Below are 25,087 nucleotides of genomic sequence, written 5' to 3'. Positions count from 1 at the left end.
CATATGTGACTACCTGCCTGAGGATATTGTTGAACCTGACCACCTCCACCACCCTGTACTGTACCTATGGCCGGTGTCAGAGACAACTGCTCTTAGACTCAGAAAAAAAAAATTGTCCATGCAATCATTCAGTTGAAACTGGAGCATTGCAGGGAAGGGCAGATTTGTCCTTCCTGGGGTGGATTAGGGTGGCCACGGCGTTGGGGTGGATTAGGGGTAAAAAGGATCCGGATCCGTGGAGATATTGTGTGGGATACATCGGACCCGGATCCTCCCCAAAATTTAGTCAGTTGTTCCTTGGCCCATGGCCCACTTTTCCACAAAATTTTATTGTGATTCATGGAGAACTTTTGGAGATATTATACACAAGATCCGGATCCGCCTCAAAATATAATCAGTTCTTTGTTGACCCATGGCCCACCCTTCCACCAAATTTAATTGAAATTCTTTGAGACCTTTTGCTGATATCATCTGGCCCGACAGACAAGACAAACATAAGTGAATACATAACCTTGTTCAGGTTCGTTGGCGGAGGCAATAAAACTTACATATAAATCTTTTTACATAATTTTTCGAAAAGTTCCTTGAGTTTCAGAAATTACATAATCACATTCAGTCCAGTGACGCATTTTATTGCATTTTATTTTTTACTATTTAGTCGATTTAAATTAACTGAAGGACTTTTGTTGTTAATGGTGTAATATACTGTCAGCCTCACCTCACACCTGATCCCAGTGGACTGCAGGCTTAGAGTTACCCCTCTGCAGTCCACCATCCTCCTTCAGGTGGGTAGGGAGGGAGCTGAGGGATGTTTGTTTTAACCAGGCAGTGGATCCGTCCCCGTATATCAGTGCCACCACATGAAGGCGTCCCCCCCACCACCAGTCAAGGAGAGAGAGAGAGAGAGAGAGAGAGAGAGAGAGAGAGAGAGAGAGAGAGATTTAAAGGTTGATGTGTTTCTAAGATAGCGGTTTAGTCTTCTTTGAGAGAGAGAGAGAGAGAGAGAGAGAGAGAGAGAGAGAGAGAGAGAGAGAGAGAGAGAGAGAGAGAGAGTTAAAGGTTGATGTGTTTCTAAGATAGCGGTTTAGTCTTCTTTGAGAGAGAGAGAGAGAGAGAGAGAGAGAGAGAGAGTTAAAGGTTGATGTGTTTCTAAGATAGCGGTTTAGTCTTCTTTGAGAGAGAGAGAGAGAGAGAGAGAGAGAGAGAGAGAGAGAGAGAGAGAGAGAGAGAGAGAGAGTTAAAGGTTATGTTTCTAAGATTACGGTTCAGTGTCTGTTTTTAGAGAGACAGAGAGAGAGAGAGAGAGAGAGGGGGGGGGTCAGTATTCCAAGTAACTTAGGTGGCCTCGTTGCACCTCTCCCTTAGTGATTTATTTTGCATTCTATACCTTGACATTTTATTTTAAGCTGTTTATATCGCTTCAGTATAGAGAGTGGTTGCACATCAGTAACATACAGGAGGATGTGGAGGTGTGATGTGTTGTGGAAGTGTAGAATAAGTGTAACCTGTAGTATAAGTGTAGAATAGGTGTATTGTGTAAAGGGAAGAATAGGTGTAATGTGTAGGATAAGTCTCTGAGGGAGAGGTGTTGGGAAATCTCCAGAGCCACTCAGAATACGACTCACTGTCACACACACACACACACACACACACACACACACACACACACACACACACACACACACACACACACACACACACATCCTGTATATGCACGGACAGTCCTCATGCACCCTCATCCACCCAGAACCACATCGATGTGCACATGTGACCTTCCACACACACACACACACACACACACACACACACACACACACACACACACACACACACACACACTAGGTAGCGGGTGTACACTTTGTCACAGCTGACATGTGTATTTAATAAGCACACACACACACACACACACACACACACACACACACACACACACACACACACACTCGTACGCGCGCGCGCGCGCTGAGTAGCTGATTTACATTTTGTCACGGCTGACGTGTACTGTATTTAATAAACACACACACACACACACATATATATATATATATATATATATATATATATATATATATATATATATATATATATATATATATATATATATATATATATATATATATATATATATATATATATATATATATATATATATATATATATATATATATATATATATATAACGGCTACGTAGGGCACACATCCTATACACGTACATACATCATCACATCTCACACTAAGGATACATACATAGATACGTACATACAGACATCCTTGTACACCCCATTCACACACAACCACATCTGTGCACGTGTGACCTTCGCACCCACACATACACTCTGTGTCTGTCTGTCTGTCTGTCTCTCATATAATTACACAAAGCCTAATCTCATACTGGTACACACACACACACACACACACACACACACACACACATACACACGTAACTAACACCTTCACCTTCACGACACTCCTACACTCACACAGGTACACACAAAGGTTACGTACAGCAGGATTTCACCATTATGACGTCAGCAGAGGAAATGTGTCAGACCTTGGTGGTGGTGGTTGTTGTTGTTGTTGTTGGTAGTGGTGATGGGGTTTCTCTTTAGTCTTCACCACCACCACTCACCGCCACCACCACCACCACCACCACCACCATTCATCACTACCGTCAGTCACCATCACCACCACTCCCACTCATCATCACCACTCATCACCACCACCACCACCACCACCACCACCACTCATCACCACCACCACCATTCATCACTACCGTCAGTCTCCATCACCACCACTGTCATCATCACCAGTCATCATCACCACCACTGCCACCACCATCTGACTTTATTTCCTAAGACCCATTTTTGAGCGATTTATTCTGTCCAGTGCACCTCGGTATCCTGTTGTGTTACTGATGCAAGGTGTGTCTGTTAGATACGAGTTGAATACAAGAGAGTGTTAGGGTGTGTAATATGCAGAATAAATCGTTAAGGAAGAGCTGTTACGAAGGCCTTTATTCCACCAAGGGTACGCTCGTCTGTCGCATCTCAAAAATGGATATATAGACAGTCGCTTTGTGTATGTAGTGAGTAATATACAAGTATTTCCAAACAGAATTATTCACACCATCACCTTCATCATCATCACCATGATCCTCCTCCTCCTCCTCCTCCTCATCATCATCATCATCATCATCATGGTCATCATCATCATCATTTTCATTTTCATCATGGTCATCTTCTTCCTTCTTCTCCTCCTCCTCCTCCTCCTCCTCATCATCATCATCATCATCATTATTTTCATCATGGTCATCATCAACATTCTCCTCCTCCTCCTCCTCCTCCTTATCATCATCATCATCATCATCACTGTCATCATCATATCTTCCTCCTCCTCCTCCTCCTCATCATCATCATCATGCCGCGTTCCTTCACGCTTAAGGATGTGGTTAGGTGGGGTCCATAAGGCAAGGAAAGGAAGAAAACAAGGAAAAAAAGATGGGACAAAACAACAGCATACACCATACCCAATGAAATGTATCCTAAACTTCCTCACTCATCATTCAAGCCCCTGGAATCCTGACTTTATAGATACACGAGTTAATTCGACCACTATCACATTATACAGTACTAATCCCTTATTTCCTTCTATGTGTAATTCATCCAGCCAGCTCCATCTGTCTGTTCCCTAGCCTCATCAACTTCATAGGCTGCCTGGTTTTCATTTTGGTACGGTAGAAAAGAGTTATATAATTGAGTAGAGCATTTGGAGTTACAGAGACAGACAAATGAGGAAATGAAGGAGAGTTGTGGTGTAATGAAGGAGAGTTGTGTAATGAAGGAGAGTTGTGGTGTAATGAAGGAGAGTTGTGGTGTAATGGAGGAGAGTTGTGGTGTTGATGTGGATGTGATTGAATGTGAGATATACTTTTGAGGTGGTTTGGCCATGCGGAGAAGATAGAGAATGCGAGACTGACTAGGGGAGTGTATGTGAGCGAGGTGAAGGGGAAAACCGAGGATGAGATGCAGGGATGGGGTGGAGAGATATGTGATAGAGGGAGGGGTCTGTGGGCTGGAGGAAAGGGAGACTCATGGCAGAGGACAGGATGGACATGGAGATGATTTGTTTGTGGCACCTCATACGGGATTAAGGCGTCTGACGATAGATAGATACAGTAGAGAGATGAATGGATGGATAGATAGATAAACAGACCATATTATCCAAGCATCTTTAGTCATTAACACAACACTTACAGCTAATTATTCCTTCACATTAATGACGCCTCCAATCCCCACACAACACACCACCATACCCTTCATATATGTATCCCACCACACACACACACACACACACACACACACACACACACACACACACACACACACACACACACACACACACACACACACACACACACACACACACACACACACACACACACACACACACACACACACACACACACACACACACACACACACACACACACACACACACACACACACACACACACACACACACACACACACACACACACACACACACACACACACACACACACACACACACACACACACACACACACACACACACACACACACACACACACACACACACACACACACACACACACACACACACACACACACACACACACACACACTGGTTATAAACTTTCCCTTTATCCTCGACGCGGTGGATTCGGCGCTCCATCTGTTGACGATACTTGTGTTTGAAGCAGGATTGTTGACGATTCTGTTCACTTTAATTCAGCGTAAAATTGTATATATTGATTGTGTAGGTGCAACAGTAGATCAACACTAGATTATGTTGCTAGTCATGCAGAAGTTCCATGGAAAGTGTAAAATTGCCATCTCTCCATTTTGAATATTGTAACAGTTAACATAATGGTGCTAGTCACGAAAAAGCTCTGTGGAAAAGGCGTAAAATTGCCATCTCTGTTTTGAATGTTAAACTGTAACATAGATTAACACTACAATATGGCGCTAATCACGAAGAATTCCGTAGACAAAATATAGGGCCGTATTATTGTGTTTATTCTGCCATTGAGGAACGGAAAACAAGCAGCAGAAGGCCGAATATTCAGCCAGGTTAAAATGAATGAACTCTTGGCCTTTTTATGAGGTGTTTGGTGCCTCTGGGTCCCTAGATACTGGCTGACATTAATTTAGTATAGAGCTGGGGGGAGGGCAGTGAAATGGCGGGGGACGGGGCGACATGAAGGCGATTTGTTTGTGACCACCTCTTACGGAATTAAGGCGTCTGGCAGTAGATAAATAGATAGATCTTTCTACGTTTTCCTTTCTTCTTTGTCCTCATCCTCTTCGATTCTTCTTTCTTCTCTATATAATTCATTCTTTTAGTTATTACATACACTTACTGTATACTACTGTATATAGAATTTGTTTTACGTCTCCTCCCTCCTAATCCTAATCCCAGTTCCAATTCCTTATAGTCGTGTAGGTGTGGTGGGTTGTGGAGGAGGAAGGAAGGAGGGAAGGGAGGGAGAAAGGAAGGAATGTACATGAGGGAAGTAACAGTAAAGAAAGCAATTCAACATACATGTGTTTCAGAGAGAGAGAGAGAGAGAGAGAGAGAGAGAGAGAGAGAGAGAGAGAGAGAGACCTTCAGAGACCAGTTTGTGACGTCAGAAGATTAATAGACAAAAGAGGAAGAGCCTGGAGAGAGAGAGAGAGAGAGAGAGAGAGAGAGAGAGAGAGAGAGAGATTTGAAAATAACTGCAAATCGATATTGCTAAGTTTTAATGTGAATGTTTGAATGTTGGAGAGAGAGAGAGAGAGAGAGAGAGAGAGAGAGAGAGAGAGAGAGAGAGAGAGAGAGTGAGTTTAATGATGTGTGAAGCATAGTGTGTGTGTGTGTGTGTGTGTGTGTGTGTGTGTAGGGGGCAGGGAAGCAAGGTCAGTCTCTCTCTCTCTCTCTCTCTCTCTCTCTCTCTCAATATTGACTGCATTTTACATTACAGCAACATGTTTGGCCTCAAGTTTGCAGGTCTCAGTACTGGGTTTACTTTCATCTGACGGAACTGGGCCACTTTCGACTGGTATTTCGTGCAAGTGGATAATTGACGTTCCTTGAGCCTTGGTTGTGAGGCAGGATTGAGTCTCCTTGGTTAGTATTTTCTTTTTCACTGGACGGAACTTTTTCACTCAGAACATGATTACGAAGTCGTGGTTTAATGAAAGTCGATGAAGTTTGGGGTGGAAATGAGTCTCCTTGGTTACTAGAGTGAGTTTTGGTCACGCCTGCAGCTTCGTGGTCGACCGATAATCAATGACCCTTGCTTTAGTAATGAGGTAGGACTGTCTCCTTGGTTACTAGTCAAATCAGCCACCAGTTGGACTACACCTGGCCATCAGTGGGGCAGAAATGGACTAGGGATCTGTGTGAGGTTGTTATATAGTTCGTTCACCTTAACTTGGCCCAGATTTACTTCCCTTTGTAGCTTATTTCACGTAGCTCAGTGGCAGAGAAAGTGCTACAGCATTATATCCTCTCTAGCACTTCTTTGTGACTAGCATAATTCTAGTGTTAATCTACTACTACAGGTGAACATTCAAGATGGAGAGATGGCAGTTGTAGTCCATGTAGGAGGTAAAAAGATAAATATTGTAGTTGTATTTATAACCTCAGGCTCATGTGAACGTGAACCCTGTGGACTGCAGTATTAACACTTTGAGATTCCAGTGCTCACGTGCTTGAATAAAATATTTGTTAGTTGCATTTGAGTGCCAGAGTTGCCCTACCGTGAGAGGGTTCATGGTGACGGTATTATCTCTCTCTCTCTCTCTCTCTCTCTCTCATGATGGTATAAAACCTCTAATCTCAAAAGGATTTATTGTTTTATTGCACTTTTGTTTGTACCCTGCATGATATCGCTCTGACCTCATTACGCCTCTCAACTCACGATTGTATCATCATCATCATTATTATCATCATCAACATTATCATCATCATCATCATTTTCGCCACCTCCTTCTTCTCCTCCTCCTCCTTATCATCATCATCATCATCATCATGTTTTTCTGCCCCTCCACCTCCTCCTCCTCCTTTTTTGTCATAATCATTAGAAGTGAAGGAGAAAATCATCTTCACCCCTCTCATGGTTTGGATAGCTCTAGCATTCCGTACCAGCTAACCACAGATGATTGTATTTACCTGATAAGTAATTCATGGGAGCCTGAGTGTTAATATTGCCACTATTAACCCTCTCTGTGTGATTGGGAATAGGTAAATAGTTGAAATATGTTGAGAAGATATTAAAGTGGCTCTATAGTTTGAACCACGTGAGAGAGAGAGACTGGGTGATTGCAGTTATTTATATAGGAGTGTGTGTGTGTGTGTGTGAGAGAGAGAGAGAGAGAGAGAGAGAGAGAGAGAGAGAGAGAGAGAGAGTAATCAGATGGGATATCAGTACATACATTACTGTTCTATATTTGAACCACATGTTGTGCTGAGAGAGAGAGAGAGAGAGAGAGAGAGAGAGAGAGAGAGAGAGAGAGAAGGGGGGAGTCGTAAAGGTATTTGTAAACATGCCAAACCAAAATACCAGATTATCAAACTTTAGCGGGTGGAGGAAATATAGCGAAAAACAGAGAAAAAAAAATCGCCAGTCATTACTCTGAGCTTGCAAATTGTAGCCAAAATAAAGTAAACAGTATGTGCGAGAGAAAGAAATAATGTGAATAAATACAAATAAGTGCATGCAGCGGTAAAAAAAACTCTCTGAATTGGCAACTGTGATTTTGTATAGGGAAGGAATGGCCGCTCCTCCATCTGTATCCTGCTCGTCCCGTCCACAACCTATTCTCTCTCTCTGTCTTGTCTCATGTACCTTTTCGTCCCCACCATCCCTTCATTGCCAGTCTCTCTCCCTCCACTCCCCTTCCCTCCCGCTTCCCCACTCTCCGCCCCTCCCCTCCTCTCCTTGTCATTAAAATAGCATTATCGATTGTTTAGATTTATATTCTCTCTCTCTCTCTCTCTCTCTCTCTCTCTCTCTCTCTCTCTCCATTTGCTTCCTCTTTCCCTTCATCCGTTTCTCTCAACATCTTGCTATTCTCCCCCCCCCCTCCTCCCTAACAATAAGCATACCTCCCCTCCCCTCTCAGTGCCTCACTTTCCCTCTTTTTCATGTGTTCAAATTAAGTTCAAGTTTTCTACAAATTTGAGAAGCTAAGACTTGCCATTTATATATATATATATATATATATATATATATATATATATATATATATATATATACGTACATACATACAGTAGATGTATTATTGACATTTGTACTATAGTGTGCATACCAATTTCCCATGGGTATATTTTGGTAATGGGGTGTCTTACTACTTTTATATTCTTCCCAGCGGTACTCTAAAATGGTTATGCCAGTATTCTATCATCTTTTTTCTTACTGTATTACTGGGTAGGTTGTATGTTGTTATTGCCATGCCCTATGAAAAGCATATGTCCATATGTCCTCGATATATTTTGGTGTTTATGGTTATTATATGTCCAGTACAAATATGCATGTGTGAATCTGGGCCCAAACACTTCTGTTATTAGCTGGTATGACTATGAACGCGATGCCCCTGCCTTGTTGTTCACCCCTGATATTACTTAGACTGTGGGGTGGCCAGGGAACCAACACTACGGAGGAAAACTCCGTTCCATTCCCTTGCTTTCTTTCCGTGGCCTTGTCCCCTTTCCCTCCGTGCGTCTCCCTCTCCTGTCTTTTCCTCCAGCCACCTCTTTACCTCCTCCCTCCCTCGCCCCCTCCTTACTTCCCCCTCCCTTCACCTCTCCTCCTTATCTCTTCGTCTCTTCAGTCTTTCTCTCTTTACTGCCCCCTCCCGTCATCCCGCCTCTCCCTGTCCCCGCTTCCCTTCACCCTTCACTCCCTCTCCCTCCACCATCCCCTCCCTCCCTTCCTCCACCATTTTCTCCCTATCCCTCCCTCCACCATTTCCTCCTTATCTCCCTCCCTTCACCATCCCCTCCCTCCCTCCCTCCATCACTTCCTCCCCATTTCCCTCCCTCCACCATCCCCTCCCTGTGTCCCTCCCTCTGTCTTTCCCTCCCTTTCCCCTTCCTCCTCTTCTTCAACTCTGCTCTTTACGTCCTCCCACCCTTCATCTCTCCCCTCCCTCCTCTTTCCTTCCCCTCCCCTCCCCTCTCCCTCCCTACCACTCCATCCTCCCTCTCTCTCTCTCTCTCCCTTTCCCTACACCTCTCCTCTCCCTTCATCCTCCCTCTCATTCCCTCCCCCTCATTCCCTCCCTCTCCCTCCTCTTCCCTACACCTTTCCTCTCTCACCCTTCCTCCTCCCTCTCCTTCCCACTTCCTACACCTTTCCTCTCCCTCCATTCTCCCTACCACTCCATTCTTCCTCTCCCTCCCTTCCCTCCCCCTCCATCCCTCCTGCTCCGCCTGTCTCCATACCCTGCCCATTCTCTCCCAGGACCCTTTTTTTTTTTGGCTTTGGATATTTCGCAACACCCCTCATCCTATGCTATTTATTCTGCACAAAACATCACTGGCCTCTTGTCGTCTATTCATTCATACTATTATTACTATGATAGAAAACCGTACAATATCAGAGTAATGTGCAAAACAAGTCGGGGATGAAATGGTGCTACGACCCTCCTATGCCACTCAGAACATGGCAGCCAGTCACACCCTTAACTTCACCCTCCCTTCATCTGCTGGCCTTCCTCCACTGTTCCCCCCCCCCCCCCTTTTTTTTTTTTTTTTTATAGGGCCGGGTAGTAGGAAGCCATGTTATATTTCAAAAGCTACAGTAGGTGGCAGAAGTATGGCTGTGTGGTGTAGGTTGTAGGTTTTTATACGATGTTCACCTTAACTTGGCCCAGATTTTCGTCCCATTGCAGCTTATGTAACTCAGTGAAAAAAAAAAGCACTAGGTTCTTCATCCTTTTCATGGTATTCTTCGTGACTAGCATAATATTCTTGTGTTAATCTGTTGTGGCAGTCAGCAGTGAAGATGGAGAGTTGGTAATTTTAGGCCAAGTGAAAATGACAAGAGTATAGTGTTGAGGTTGAATGTTTTTGCTTATTTTTAAACCCCTCCGCCCTCTCTTTGCCTCTGTGTCCCCTTCCTCTTCCTCCCACCCTCCCCTTCCCTCTCCCCTTCCCCGCCTTCTTCTTGTCCCCCTCCCCCCTTCCCTCCTCCCAGCCACAGATGATGTCACCGTATGAGAATGGTGTTGGTGGGCAGGGAAGGGGCAGGGCTGGGATGCGGGTAGGTAGGTGGTGTGGGGCGGGGTGGAGGGGAGGGTTGGGGTGCATTGATACAGAGGGTGGGCAGGGCAGGGCAGGGTAGGGTAGGGTAGAATAGAATAGAATAGAATAGAGTAGGGTAGGGTAGGGCAGGATGTGACAGGGTAGGGTAGAATAAAGTAGGGTAGGGTAGAATAGAGTAGGGTTGGGCAGGATGTGGTAGGGTATAAGAGTAGTGTTGGTCAGGGGAGGGACATGGGTAGGTAAGGGAGTGAGTGGGTAGGTTGGTGGAAGTGATGCAGTTGTGCTGACTAGGCTGGTGGTCATGTGGTTTGGTGCAACAGAAGCAGAATTCTTAGAGACTTACAAGACTTTCTGCCTATCCTCCCTTACTGAATTTATTTTGCTTTTTCCTAGGATTACAGGTAGATGGGTAGGTTGTTTATTTAGTGGAAGAGATGGTTGGCCAGGGAGGTAGTTGTAGGGAGTAGTACAACACAGGCAAACTTCTCTTAAGGTTTAACGAGACTCACTGCTATATTCTTTACCCATTTACTGTGCTTTTTGTTAGGGATACTGGTAGGTGGGTAGGTTGGTTTGTTGGTTGGTGAAGGAGACAGCTGCCTGGGATGGTGGTCATGTGGTGTGGTGCAACAGAGGCAGAATTCTTAAAGCCACACAAGGCTGCCATATTCTTGACACTCTCTTTTTAGTTTACTTTTTCTTAGGGATGCGGGTAGCTGGGTTGTTTGGTTGGTTAAAAGGAGGACTGACTAGGGCGGTAGCTACTAATTATGTGGTGTGTGCAACAGAGGCAGAATTCATAAGGCCTTACAAAAATCACTGCCATCTTCTCCCATACAGAATTTGTTTTTCTTTGAGATATGATGTGCGAGTTGGTTGTTTGGTTGGTGGAAGAGATGGCTAGCTAGGGTGGTACTGGTCATGGGGTGTAATGCAGCTGTGTTAGGATCCTTCAGACCTTACAAGACTCACTACATCTTTACATGTTCATTTTGCATAGCTCTTCTAATGAGATGACTCTCTGCCATCATCTTCCTTACAGAATGAGATTCACTGCCATCCTCTCATTAATTTTGCATATTCATAGGAGACTGCTCACCAACATCTTCCATGCAGATTCATTTGGTATACTCTTTTGCCTTACATGAGATTCAGTACTGTCCTCCTTCTTATGGATTCCTTTGCCTTTGCCAGACTCAGTGCCACCTTATACCTTCTAAGTTTATGTTCCGAGTGGCATAGAAGGCAAGCACCTCTGCCGTAACTCTTTATTCTGCACATTACACTTTAATAATCTCTAGTTTGTTATTTATATCGCTTTAATGTATTTGGCATGGGAGGCATTGTATCACCCCTTCATTAGCTGTGCAGTGATGACCTTCAAGAGGATAGTGAGGGGTTAAATGCAGCATAATTAACTAAGAAAGAGGTGTTACGAAACATGCAAAGCCACCTAGAATACAACCAATAGAGTCATTATGTGAGTGCCATGGAGGGTAGGGGGGAGAGGAGGAGACCAAGGATGAGGTGAAGGGATAGGATGGAGAGGTATACAAGTGAGGGTGTGTGAGCTGGAGAGAAGTTAGTCTGATAGCGGAGGACAAAATGACATGGCGGTGATTTGTTGTGTTTGTTACATTTTAGTACAGTACAGTATTTTCTTGTAGGTTAAACTGTACATTATATTCTTAATGTGTACATAGTTTGCATGAATAACCAACGGTATTGAAGATTAAGGGACTCCATGACTTTCAGTTCAGTTTAATCATCTTGTGTTAACTAAAATAGACTTACCCTGACCATGAGAGGGTTAATGGTGACAGCAATAACACTAATACCCCTGTAACTTACTCTAAGCTGAATAAAATTGTCTGGTGTTAAATGGAATGAAGATACTAGAGTTGTCCTGAGCATGAGACTGTTAGATTGTCACATAGAGAGGCTAAGTAACAAGGCAGGAGTGTAAAGGGAAGCTTCTTAGCCTTGGATCTGTTTAAATGTGATCCAAGTGGCCCTTTCGGAAGTAGCAACCATGAGAGAGAGAGAGAGAGAGAGAGAGAGAGAGCATGTGTGTGTGTGTGTCTGTGTCTGTGTGATGACAGGATGTTGCAGCAATGGAAAACGGGGGAACAATTAGCCAGTAATAATCAACTGAATAAACCAATCATGACTGGTGTAGTGGTATAAAATGCCACTCAGGATGAAGGTTATGCGCAGCTGGAGGTTTTTTGTAGCTGTATAAATACCACTGGGGATGTGTAGGCCAGACACCTGTCCTTACCCCACAGAACCAAGGGATTTTTTTTTTTTTTTTTCCCCCACTCATGTATTTAAGATGTTCAGTTTAGAGTAGACTTCTGGAAGTGGATGGGTTATATATACAGTAGCTATACAGTAAACCTGTGATATATCAAAATACAATAATTGGGGGGAAATGGTGACAGTATAGCTGAAGTTTTTGGAGGGGACTATAATGATGCCAAGTTTGGTATATACCAAATCTTGTGTGATGGGTAACTGATGGAATTGTATGTGTCCACAGTTTCATTTCAGTCTTGTGTGGGGTTGTACTTTATGTTGATACTGTTTAGATAAATATTAAATATGTAGTCTTAATCAGTGTTAAAAAACAGAACTAAAAAGAAACAACAAATATTCCTTTTTATTTGCCTTTTGTTTGGTGTAGGAGCTGCCTTACCTTGATAAATGAACATTTTGTTTGATACATTTGAAGGTTGTTTGGCTGGCTCACCGAGTTCAATGTAGTCGAAGTTTGGCCTAATGAGGTTTATTATACAGTAGTTAGGGTTTATTGTCATATTAATAAACCCCTTTGTTACAAGAGGCCTTTGCCAAGATGAATAAAATCATGTGGTAGCAGCAAGGGTGAACTGAAGTGAATATCATCCAGAATCAGAGTTAATCACTTCACTCCAGTGTCATATGTTATACTGTATTCTGTTATTGTTGCCTCCAAACTGATATGATTCAGTTTTGGAGAATCCTCAGTCTGGAGGAGTTAGAACATAAGAATATATGGAAATTGAGATTAAGGACAGTGACAATGTTCGTAGAGGCAGACCTTGTGTGGTATGAAAGAAGGAATGAAAAAGAAGGAAAAGGAAGAAGAGTTTTTGGGAGCATGAGGGAGGTGTGTGAAGATAAGGCAGCCTGGAGGTATTTCTCTCATGGCCATCCCCTGTTTGGGGGGTTCTCAGGAGGAAGCAAGAAGTGGATGTTGATGATGATGAAGAAAAAGACGTTAGGCTAACTATAGTAGGTCAGTTGTCCCATACTAGGCAGTTCCTTAAGAATAGATGTAGCCTTCATGAGCCTTTCCTCCATTATTAAGAGGTCTGGCTCAAGTTTTGTAAAATGTTTGGATTTACCCAAGAAAACAGATCAGCAACAGAACCATATTGTGTATGTTTGATAGTTTGGTGCTTGTGGTGAAATATGTATGGTGTGGTGTGGCAGGATGCACTGCAGAGTGGGCAGAATGGATTGTTTGTGAATTGGTGTTGGTATTGTAGCAGGGAAGGGTGGTGGCCAGATTGCACACACACTACTGTATACTGTATATGATATTTACATAATACAAAATCACAACAGGTAACAGACCAGGTAACATCTTCTATAATACAGTCTTTAATGTCTTATTATTCCAAATGAGTAATGCCATTAAATTTGCCTTTTCCATTTCAGAGCTCAACTAGGATTAACCTCCTACCCTTTTTTTCCTCATAACCGCAAACCCCCCCACCGTAAGTCGTATATAACATTTCCTCCATGTTAATGCAGTATTTAGTGCTTTCCCTCATTTTGTTTTGCATCACTATACTGTTTGCAGCTAGAAGTATTGTTTTATGATGCTTCTTCCTTTGCTTTGTTTTTTCCTCATCATTTGTTCATTGGCTTTTGTATTTTTTCTTCATTGTTCATTATAACTTTGCACCACCCTATCAGCTTTGCTTATACAGTGATCTGGTGGTTACCATGCATAATTGGTACCGAACATGGTGCTTGATAATGCAAACATAGAACCTATAGGATTTATCCAAGTTGGTGCCAAGTTTTCCAAGTGCAAGCCCAAATTTTCCCTTTTTATGACAGTTTAGATCCACTAAATACGAACATACTGTTCTAGTAAGTATCAGAAACACACATAGGCAAGGATAGTTAATAATGGTGAAAGTGATGAAAAGGGCACAGGAATTGAAGAAACATGTACCATAGAGAGACCTGAGGTTGCCTTGAGGTATGGGGTTCTGAGGCTAGGGGGTAGAGAGTCAGTGGTCTTCACCACGTGGGAATAACTCATCGAGTAGGGCCTCAACTTTGAATCCTTTAAAGCCATCAGAAACACAGACACTGCACCATCATTGTCGGAAGAAATCAGCTCAGTTGTGCGATAATGATGTTTTTGTGTAGAACTATGCGTGAAAATGACAGGAGTGAAGATTTTCATCGTGCATTGGTAATGAAAACCACTGTAACCAAGTACACGATAACCAAGGGATCACTGTACGTGTCTGTTGTAAGTTCACCCTGTTCCTTTTATGTTGTTTGAATGTTGTACAGTGTGTGTGCATATATATATATATATATATATATATATATATATATATATATATATATATTTTTGAACATTGGAAGGTTGTACCACATTATCTGCTCTCCTTGTACCCTCCGATACTGGATTAATTTCCATGTTTATCCAGTGGAAGTTCACATCGTTCCTTTCATCTCATTATTCATTTGCTGTATGTGTGCATTTATGTTTAGTTTGCCCTCGTTGTCCGTTGCAAATTTTCACTATTTGTCCATTTTGCCAATACTGTACTGTGCTGTATCTGTTTGCAGTTGCACCTCTGTTTATTTATTTTCATTAATTTAGTCGTAAGTTTGCATATCTATCCTCTCCATTTTTTTTTCCCTTACTGTTTTATCTGAAGCATTTTTTTTTCCATTATTATTATTATTATTATATTATTATTTTACATTATTTATCTTTCATATTTCACTAAGAGTATCTGCCATCCTTTATTGTTGCACAGTACAAAATGCTGTATTTGGAATTCTTGTTCTTTGTCCATACAGGATTGCACCTTTATCCATTCTGTGCCTATGTCCTCAATTGCTTAATATTCATGGTATAGTTGGTGTGTTTTTATCTTACAGAACTGGTCCATTTCCATAACTTCAATGGTTAAGTCATAGTTGCAGGAAATACGGTGTGCTTTAGTAATTAGGTAGGAATGAGTCTCCTTCGTTACTTGTCAGTTTTACCCTGCAACCTGATATCACCTGGCCATCACCTAAGCTGAAACAGGTTAGGGATCTTTGTCAAGAGAAAACAAAAACCCTTGAATCAGAGGATGAATCTGTTAATTCTTACTACTTCTTACTGTATTCAGTTTGGGAAAGGTCTGTCTTACTGAAGGAGTGGGGTTACTTGCTTATTGGCTGCAGGAATAAACATAAATCTTTGGCCTGCAGTTCACTGGGTTTGCATTTGAGGTGAACCTGAGGCTTCAGCAATTATTACTAGGTGGAAAGGATTAAAACTTAACTTGTAAGGGAGCAGGAAAACTCACTTTTATCCCAGGCTAGGATGAGGTAGAGTCCAAAAAACAAGGAAAGAGCAAGGAAGAAATTATGAGAACTGTCATCAGCATGCTTAGTGAAAGGGCCCACACATTCCTTCACACACACTATTCAAGCCTTTGGAATCCTGGCTGTACCTCACAGGTGTCTTCAGCTGCTTGTATTTGCTGTTATTTTTCTTTATTGCTTTACTTAACCACTCTTAAGCAGGAAACTCACTCACATGTGAATACTGTTAACTCAGTCACAAGTGAATACTGTTAAGTCCAGGTTGAGATGCATTGTTACAGTCTTACAAGATACACATTTCTCTCCTCCCAACAGCTTCTAGTAACTGTTGGCCAGTTATTAGCTGGTTTAACTAAGTTGAACTTTCAGTCCATACAAAACATCAATTGTACCATGGCCAACCTCAATATAGTATAGGGATTCTTTCAGTGGAAGCATGGCAGCATTTCACTTTATTTTTTTCTTCCAGTAGATAGGCCTCACATCACCGGCATAGCCATTCACACAGTTAATCATTCAGGATCCTGAAATCCTGGCTCATCATCTTAGACCTAACCATCTGTACATATTTTAAAAATATTTTTCACTGTAGGTGCCCCAGACATGTTTTCATACTTAAAAGTTATATTGTGGCTGTACAGATTTCACAGAACCTCAGCCACTTTTTCTGAACATTACACTTCAGTATCCTTCTACATGCTATTGATACAAAATTATTTGTTAAGTAATATGAGTGACGAAAGACAGTGTTAAAGTGTTATTTGCCGAATAAATAATTCAGTGCTTTGAAATCTGCTGTCTCACTTGAAGTACAACACTTAGTGTTTTTATTATTTTTCTAGATAAATGCAGGTCACATCCAGTAGCTGTTGTCTCATATTGAACACTGTTTATTTCAGGCGCTGTATGTCTGGAACCCCAGCAACCGTCATCATGACGACCGAGACTCTCCCTCCTGGCACCTGCACTGTCTGCAGGGTAGGTACTCCAGTGACAGTAGCAATAGTAATGCAGGAGAGGGACACCTTCATGAGGTGGCACTAATGTAAAAGGGTGGCTCCACTGCCTGGTTATATAGATGTCCCTCACCTTCCTCCCACTCCCCCCAAATAAGGATGGATTGCAGAAGTAAAACATGAGTCTGCAATCCACTGGGTTTGTGTCCAGATGAACCTGGGACCCCCAGGTGTGGATATGATTCGTGCGTCCATCCATTAACCCCTAAACCGCGGGCTTGTTTTGCTTTGACTTGCATGTCCCGCGGGCATATTCGCGCTCTGATAGGCTCTAAAAATATTTGCCAAAAATCAGTTATTAGTCCTAGAATATTAAAATTACATATGCATATGGCACATACCTTCAGCTTTCTCCTGGGATGTTTGTTGAGCCTTCGTCGAGTACCGTAGGACTTGTGGAGACCTCTGAAGTTGGGTAACGAAGTCTTCACTTTACACTTCCTGACAACCCGTAATATGATTACCACAGCCTGATATTATCACTAGAAACTCTATTCTATGATTCTCAAATAGTTTGGAATCCATACTCCAAAAAAAAAACACTGTGAAAGCAATGAAAATTATGAGCTCGTATGACCTTCCCACTTGCGATCGTTCGCCACTGGTGTTCTGTCATTATTCATAAAACCCTTCACACTTTATATTTCTATTACTATATAACACTTATATATATCTACAGTCTTTATCCATAAGTTTCCTTCAGTAATAGTAGTTTATTGTCACTGTAGGCATTCAATTTCTCTGTCAGTAAAATACGTAGCATTCACTTTCTCGTCCTATATACTAGCATTGAGAGTGAATGTCACTTTCATCTTCACTTTCATAACTCATAGTATTCATACATGCTAGAGTGAAACTTTCACTTTCATTACTCCTAGTATATATACTTGTATTCTTATATTACTACTCATTTACATTTCTATTTACATTCTCTATTTTATTTACATTATTTTCATTTCTATTTTATTTGCACTGTGTTTGGCACTGTCACATGCAGTAACTTATAAAACTATTTTCCACAGTTCACTTACATTTACATTCATTGCTTTCACTTGCTGTTTACACATTATTTACATTTCCACTTGCACTGTTTTACTCACCAGAAAGATTGTAGTCACTCTCTATCATTTTCATTGATAAATTAGCCAGTTCACATTCCACAGCAGTCACTTAGCCCTTTACCTCTTTCCACACGAGGTTTAGTAGGGGGTAGAGGTCACAGGGCCCTTTGCATGGGGCTAAAAAGCTGCGGAATTTGACAGGCGCGAATCCGATGTGCTTTCACCTTGAAAGACAACAGTAAATTGATACTGGTGGCCTGCCTAGGGGGAGTGCAATGCTGCCAACGTCAGCCTTGTGAGAGCTGCTAATATATACGCTATGAAATGATTGACAGGAAATCTAGACAATACATAATAAATTAGGTAGTTCCAGGTGAATGTAAATATCACTTAGGCTTCTCCCTTCCCTCCTTATACTGTATATATTTTTATTATGAGAATAGATTATACGGCATATTTCAAGGGGAAATAAATAGCGAAAATTAGCGAACGAGTGCACGTGAGGTGTTGTCAGGTGATAATTAGCCAATTCCAAGTGTATGGCACTATCACTTACCTTATTTCTCTTTTGTATATATTATTTGGTATAAGAATAGGGCATAGGGCTTATTTCAATGGATGAAATCAGTGAAAAATTCCAGGGAAAATTTACTTAGCGTAGCACGGCCGGGCTGGCAAGAGGAGAGGGTAATGGAGGGGAGGTAGGGAGGGGAGTCAAGAACGGGGAGAAATGGCTAAATTGTCAACAATGGATAGTACAGATGAGATTAGGAGTGCTGACTAGTGTTGGACATTGGCAGTACTGATAGATGATACAAGCCACCACTTGAAAGCCTGGGCGAATTCAAAATAACACAGAATCACAAAAGTGACGCCCCGCGGTATGATCCCTTGCTTCCAAGCGTTACGAAAGTGACACCCCGCGGTTAAGGGGTTTTGGTACCAGGTTACGACCTTGAATACAGAAAGGCAAGATGAAGAATTGAAGAATAGGGCATAGGGCTTATTTCAATGGATGAAATCAGTGAAAAATTCCAGGGAAAATTTACTTATCGTAGCACGGCCGGTCTGGCAAGAGGAGAGGGTAATGGAGGGGAGGTAGGGAGGGGAGTCAAGAACGGGGAGAAATGGCTAAATTGTCAACAATGGATAGTACAGATGAGATTAGGAGTGCTGACTAGTGTTGGACATTGGCAGTACTGATAGATGATACAAGCCACCACTTGAAAGCCTGGGCGAATTCAAAATAACACAGAATCACAAAAGTGACACCCCGCGGTATGATCCCTTGCTTCCAAGCGTTACGAAAGTGACACCCCGCGGTTAAGGGGTTTTGGTACCGGGTTACGACCTTGAATACAGAAAGGCAAGATGAAGAATTGCTGTCTTTAACCTAACTTTGCTATTTCACCATCTTGAAAATCTAGAATATGGTGCCATAGTCATGGAGAAGTGCTATGGAAGGGATGTAAATCTGGGCAAAGTTAAGGTTGAAAGAGTATAGTGGCTCATGCTGGGGTCAATGGCTGGAAAACAATGAGAAAGATGATCCCGGGCTCAGTGGGTATTAGAAAGTAGTAGTAATTGTGGTCCAAGTTCATCTGAAACATGAATCCAGTGGATTGCAGGCTGAAGTTGCCCTTCTCGTGCAGTCCATCCTCCTCCTTTCAGGGATGGGAGGAAGCTGAGGGATGTTTGTATAACCTCTCACTGGAGCTGTATTGTTATATCAGTTCCACCATGTTGAAGGCATCCCTCTCTGGCACTAGATTAGGGAAAATGCTAAATCCCTTTTTGCTCACTTCCAAACATTGGTGCCTGAGGCTAGGCTACAGTTTTTCCTGTAAGGGTAGTCGACTGACGCATGTCCCTGGTAGCAACAGCAAACTCTGACCTGAGTGCTCTACCACTCACACCACCAGGCATCACCAGATAAGGAAATATGATGAATGCTAATACTTTCCATTTCATCCACAGAAAGGCAAGATGAAGAACAGTGCATCGTGCTGCACCTGGATCACATGCCTGCTCCTCCTCCCGCTGGGCATTATCCCTGGCATCATTGCGTTCTGCTGCTGCTGCCGTGAACCCAAGTGCACCAACTGCGGTTACACACCATAAGAAGCCTCTCTACTTGGGGGCTCGTATTTAGTAATGGCTTAATGAGGACACATGGCATCTCTTTCTTACTGGTTTATTTTGTATAAGGCATGTTATAGTCTCTTGTGTGGTTAGAATACTCCACGAGGCAACTGGAAGCTTTTCAGTCATGTCATGCCTTCAAGGTTGGCTGTCTGCCGTTAAATGTACAGGACCGCAGTAGCCTAGTGTCTACCCCTACACCTGACTGTTATTATTTTTATGTTACTATATACAAACTATGTGGTTGTCACACATACTTTTAGAAAAGGCAGTGTTTCATGCCTTTATTAGTCAGTTTTGTTTGCCAGATGGCAATGCTTCAAGCTGTACCAGTGCCCTACAGCATCCCAGTAAGGTCCCATGTCCCTGAAAGACCTGTATAGAATCCCACATATTTTCCCTCATTGGGTCACAGGGACTCTTCCTTCCACAATCAGGTTGGATATAAATACTGTAACATAAGAGAATATTTTGTGCCTTAATCAGATATAAACTGGTAAGGAAGAGGCACTGTGATGTTGCCTGTGCCACCTAAAATACAGTCCTGATTCTCATGGCAAATATGCACAGTTTGATAGTCTGATGTGCTGGGTCTGTCCCCAGCAAACGTGTGCACCTTGGTGATAACATGTTTACAGGGACTCCTCATTTAAAGGTGTTTCACTGAAGGTTCCTGGTGAATTGGATTATATTTTTTCACAAAACTGATACGAAATCTGTTGAAATTTGCTAATAGTCTTTTTAGAGCTATACCCTAAGTGGCTTTGGATTTTGTAATGCTTCTTCTATAGCATCAGAATCTGCACATTACACCAGTATCCCCTTTGGAAGCTATATTGATATTAAAACAATCCAAATAACATACAAGAGCATGATAAAATGTAACATGCAAAATATAGTGCTAAGAAAGAGGTCCTGTGAAGCCTCCTTTGTCACTTAGAATATGCCTTTAACCCCTCAGTCATGAACCAAAAGTCTGTCTCAAAGTTGTATAATTTAATAAGTACATGTAGTACTCTGCCTGCACACAGTCCAGTATTTTTAAGTGAGGAATGACTGTACATTTCTTTTTCTACTTTACTACTTGTACCCTAAATGGCTTAACTATTCATGCTTTACTCTTGGTTCCCTGGAGCAGTTTTTGATATATATATTCAGGCCAGGGAACCCAGAACAGTTTTAATTTGAATATTGTTTCTTAACCCCTTTAGCCTGACAAAGTATCTTATTTTGTATTCTTGATCATTTAACAATTTTATTCAGCTGAGGAGAGGTACCTTTTAGTGAACGAGTCAGTGAAGGATATAGCAGGCTTGCAAAGTTTAACAAGCCCCTCTTGAGCTGAATAAAACTATGATAAATATAGCAAGAATAAAATACAATCTATGCTATCAGGTTGAAGGGTTTGATTTTTAGCACAGCTGCTTAAATGTACGAATGTGGCGGAAGTAGAAAGGTAGCATAAACATGATGTGTATGCATTATTTTTGTACTGTTAATTGAGTTCGCAAGGTATTCATACACAGTTATGGTGCTGAATTACCGGTACCATTTTCTATAAGCAGGAAGTGTGTCTCGTGTAAGTTGTATGAAGATAAAACTTACTTTATCCATCTGAGTTTTCTTAGCTAATATCAGTAATTAAGAGAGAATTAGATATGCAGTTTACTCTTACAATATACTTAGTTTCAGTACATTATCCACTCTGTATGGTGACCTATTTTGTCTTAATTTTGCTACTATTAGACAGAGTTATTTAGCTCTGGAGAGGTATTTTGTAAACTGAATAAGATCGTCGGGGAGGAGGAAGAATAAAGAATGTCACCAGAATGAAAGGGTTACACAAAACACTCATTAGTTACAAGCAGAAGGAATGTAATCTTGCATGTGCCTGTATACACTAGATTTTGTTAGTACTGTCTCCAACACTACACACAGTGCCATGACAACCTCCCCCCTCCTCCACCCAACACTACACCAACACATAAACACAGCCATTCATAACCTTGAGCCAAACAGCATCTTACATGAACCACTACCAGACATGAACCCTTCAGAAACCACCACCCTTCCAGAGAAACAAAGCAGTGTGGATGAAATGCTTGTGATAGTGTAAATGCCAAAAAGTATCAGATTTTTTATTATTATTTTTTTAATCATTCAGTTTAAGGACTTCACCCCCTCAGTAGGAAGACATATTTTTAACTGTACTCGTGCCGCCTTCACACACTTTTTCATTTGGAGGAACCCCAAGTACTGAAGGGGGCGTATCTAATCTCTCCAGTTCAAAACGTGTATCCCAATGTGAATAAAATAATTTCAAGATAGCAAATATGGAATAAGAAAATATGTCACTGGAGTGAAGGAGTTAAAAGGAATGAAGTAGATTGCTATGCATTTCTCCCGTTTTTGTAAACATTTATACAGGATATAACTTTTATTTACTTGCCTTATAATGTAGGGTTGTAATGATAGTGAAGCAAATAAAGGTAGAATTTACATATTAATGATCTGTCATATAACATAGCTAATGTACTTTTTATTGGCACTGTATCATATCTGGGTGATACAAGTATTTTTGTACGGTTTTGTCAATAGTTAGCCTAGATACATCAGAGTCAATCTTTTGCAAACCAGAAATTTAATCCAATGAAAATGTAAACTGGCATACCATAACCTCATAACAGTACAGTCGCATCCCTGCTTACCAACTTGAGTGACAGTTTTGGATGTGAACTTCTCTAGCATTATTGGTATTTTTAATTGACCAACAAAATAATGTATACAGGTACAGTCACAAAAAGTGTTTTAACTTAGGTCACAGTACTTACTGGTAGTTCTTTCTTGATATACATTACCACCTTAGAAACTTAAAGCACAACAGTGTCGTGCTTGGCCGGAGGTATTAGTGAACTTTAAGTAATAAACCAACTTTCAAAATCAGTTATGTTCATAACTGAAATCTTTGGCCTCAGGGTGGTAGTGAATTTTGAAGTATGAATTTTTTGAGTTGTGAATTACAGCAACTCACTGAACCAGTTCGGTTTGTAAGTAAAATATTTGGCCTTTGGTTGTAATTAATTTCAGCTTGGGAACCAACTCTTGGAACCAGTTAAGTTGGTAAGTATGGGAGCGAATTTATACCGGCGGTTGTGTTCACTAGTGTCTTTTTTGCTCAGTCATTGAATCATGAGGTTGTACAACTGCCAACCGTCCTTCTTATTACTGAGCACACCAAGCTGTAGTTGTGGTCAGTAATTCCTTGGGCACTCATTTGCATATATTTGGCTTCAGACTAAGGGGAACTTTGAACCAGCTTGATTTTTTTTTTCCCCATCAGTACTTATATATATATTTTTTAATGTCTTTTTTATATAGCATGGGTTAGACAGGTTCACTTGATAGCACTCCACTTTGTTCTGTGCCAGCTGTTTAGTAGTAATAAGTCGGCGCACACCATTTCACTGAGCACAATTTTTTATATATACATTTGTGCTCTTTGTGGTGGTTATACTTCATAGAATTGTATTAGTAACTTGTGGAAAATAAAATAAGGATAATGGCAATGAATTAGCTAAGGGACATCAATGGCTTTGGAGGTTTTGTAACATCTTAGCGATGTATTGTGTTGCAGCTCGGTATTGCTTTGTATTTGATCTTTCTTAGTGATTTATTGTGTTACAGTTCAATATTGCATGGTACTGATGCAAACTATGCTGATATTAAAGCAGCGTAGTAGCACACACGAGAATGTTATGGTGTAATATACAAAGTCACTAAGGAAAGGTGTCGCAAACCCTCCTATGCCACCTAAAACATGGCCCTGTGAGTTCTGATAATTTTGAGGACAGAAGGGAATTACTAACCTTAACTGTAGTTCAGGTGTGGGAATTATAGTCCTGTTTACCACAATGCTCTTGAACTGTAAACGGTAGCTGCTCAGACTGAAGGACATCCCTACATTTTTTTATGCAAGAAGTTTTGATCGGTGTGAGCTTTGCAGGGATGTTTAATTATCCAACTTTTTGATATGCAGTACATATAGTTGTATTTTGACCCCTTCACTGCAATGATATTTTATTCTTGCTGCTCTGTGGCTTTTATTCAGCTGGGCACAGACTTAACAGGCGGGATTTAATATTTCCATCATTAACCTTCTGCCACTAAAAGTCTTTCCTAAGCTGAATAAAAACATGTGGAGGGAAGAAGCAGAAATAAAATACTGGATTTAAGTAGTCAACGCCTTGAATCTGGATGACGTCCTTTTCACTACAGTCTTGTTAACAGATTACGATTACTGACCTGTGGAATCCCCTCTAGCAGGGAAAAAGTTTCATAAGGCTATACTGTATTTAATTCCTCCAGTCAGAAATGTCTGTCCCAAGCTGATTAAACTCTCATTTTTTTTCTTCCCTTCCACTCCAGACAAATTTACTCAGTTTAGGTTGATTTCACTCTGAATGTTAAAAAAAAAAAAAAAAAAAAAAAAAAAAAAAAAATAACCCTTCAAGTTTCAAAAGTCTTTTAGCTAAATAAAGCTGCTTGAAAATACTAAAGAATAAAAAAAAAGTATTACTGCAAGGGGTTATAATACAATTATTTGTACTAAAAGCAAAAACTGTAGCTTTGAGCTGACTGAAGGGTTGTGACTGTGAGTGAGTGTTTAGTGTCTGTAAGGATATGCATTTACAATTTCACATCACTGTGATTTTAATTTTGTACCAAACTATTCTGCTTAACTACTTAGAGGAAACACATCTACAATAAACACATAAAGGAAATTTCCATGCCTTTCTATAGTCTTTGCAGCAAATTTGTACTATAATGAATGTATGTGGGGATGCTCACTATACACTTATTTGATGTAGTGCTGCCTGTTGGGGAAATCCACAGTGAGGGACAAGCCAAATGAATTCTTGTAACTCAGAAAATTGTTTACTGTGGAAGGTGGTACTATAT

General features: G+C 41.3%; 1 protein-coding gene across 2 annotated transcripts in view; it reads left to right on the top strand.

Annotated features, from left to right (window-relative positions):
- LOC145416896 (uncharacterized) overlaps nucleotides 1-24,630 on the top strand; it is a 39,037-nt gene extending 14,407 nt beyond the window's left edge. The window contains exons 1-3 of one of the 2 annotated variants that reach the window (XM_080285762.1): nucleotides 13,996-14,057; nucleotides 16,809-16,887; nucleotides 19,964-24,630. In XM_080285762.1, the coding sequence (XP_080141888.1) occupies nucleotides 16,816-16,887; nucleotides 19,964-20,107 (216 nt within the window). In that variant the 5' untranslated portion in view covers nucleotides 13,996-14,057; nucleotides 16,809-16,815 and the 3' untranslated portion in view covers nucleotides 20,108-24,630. Of the gene's footprint in view, nucleotides 1-13,995; nucleotides 14,058-16,808; nucleotides 16,888-19,963 lie in introns of those variants that run through there. The other variant, XM_080285761.1, reaches the window with a different exon arrangement.
- Nucleotides 24,631-25,087: the final 457 nt, after the last annotated feature.

The sequence above is a fragment of the Coenobita brevimanus genome, chromosome 108, assembly GCF_032717465.1.
Source record: "Coenobita brevimanus isolate Jiangsu-jjx chromosome 108, ASM3271746v2, whole genome shotgun sequence".
Taxonomy (NCBI): Eukaryota; Metazoa; Arthropoda; class Malacostraca; order Decapoda; family Coenobitidae; genus Coenobita; species Coenobita brevimanus.
This window is presented reverse-complemented; position numbering and strand designations above follow the sequence as displayed.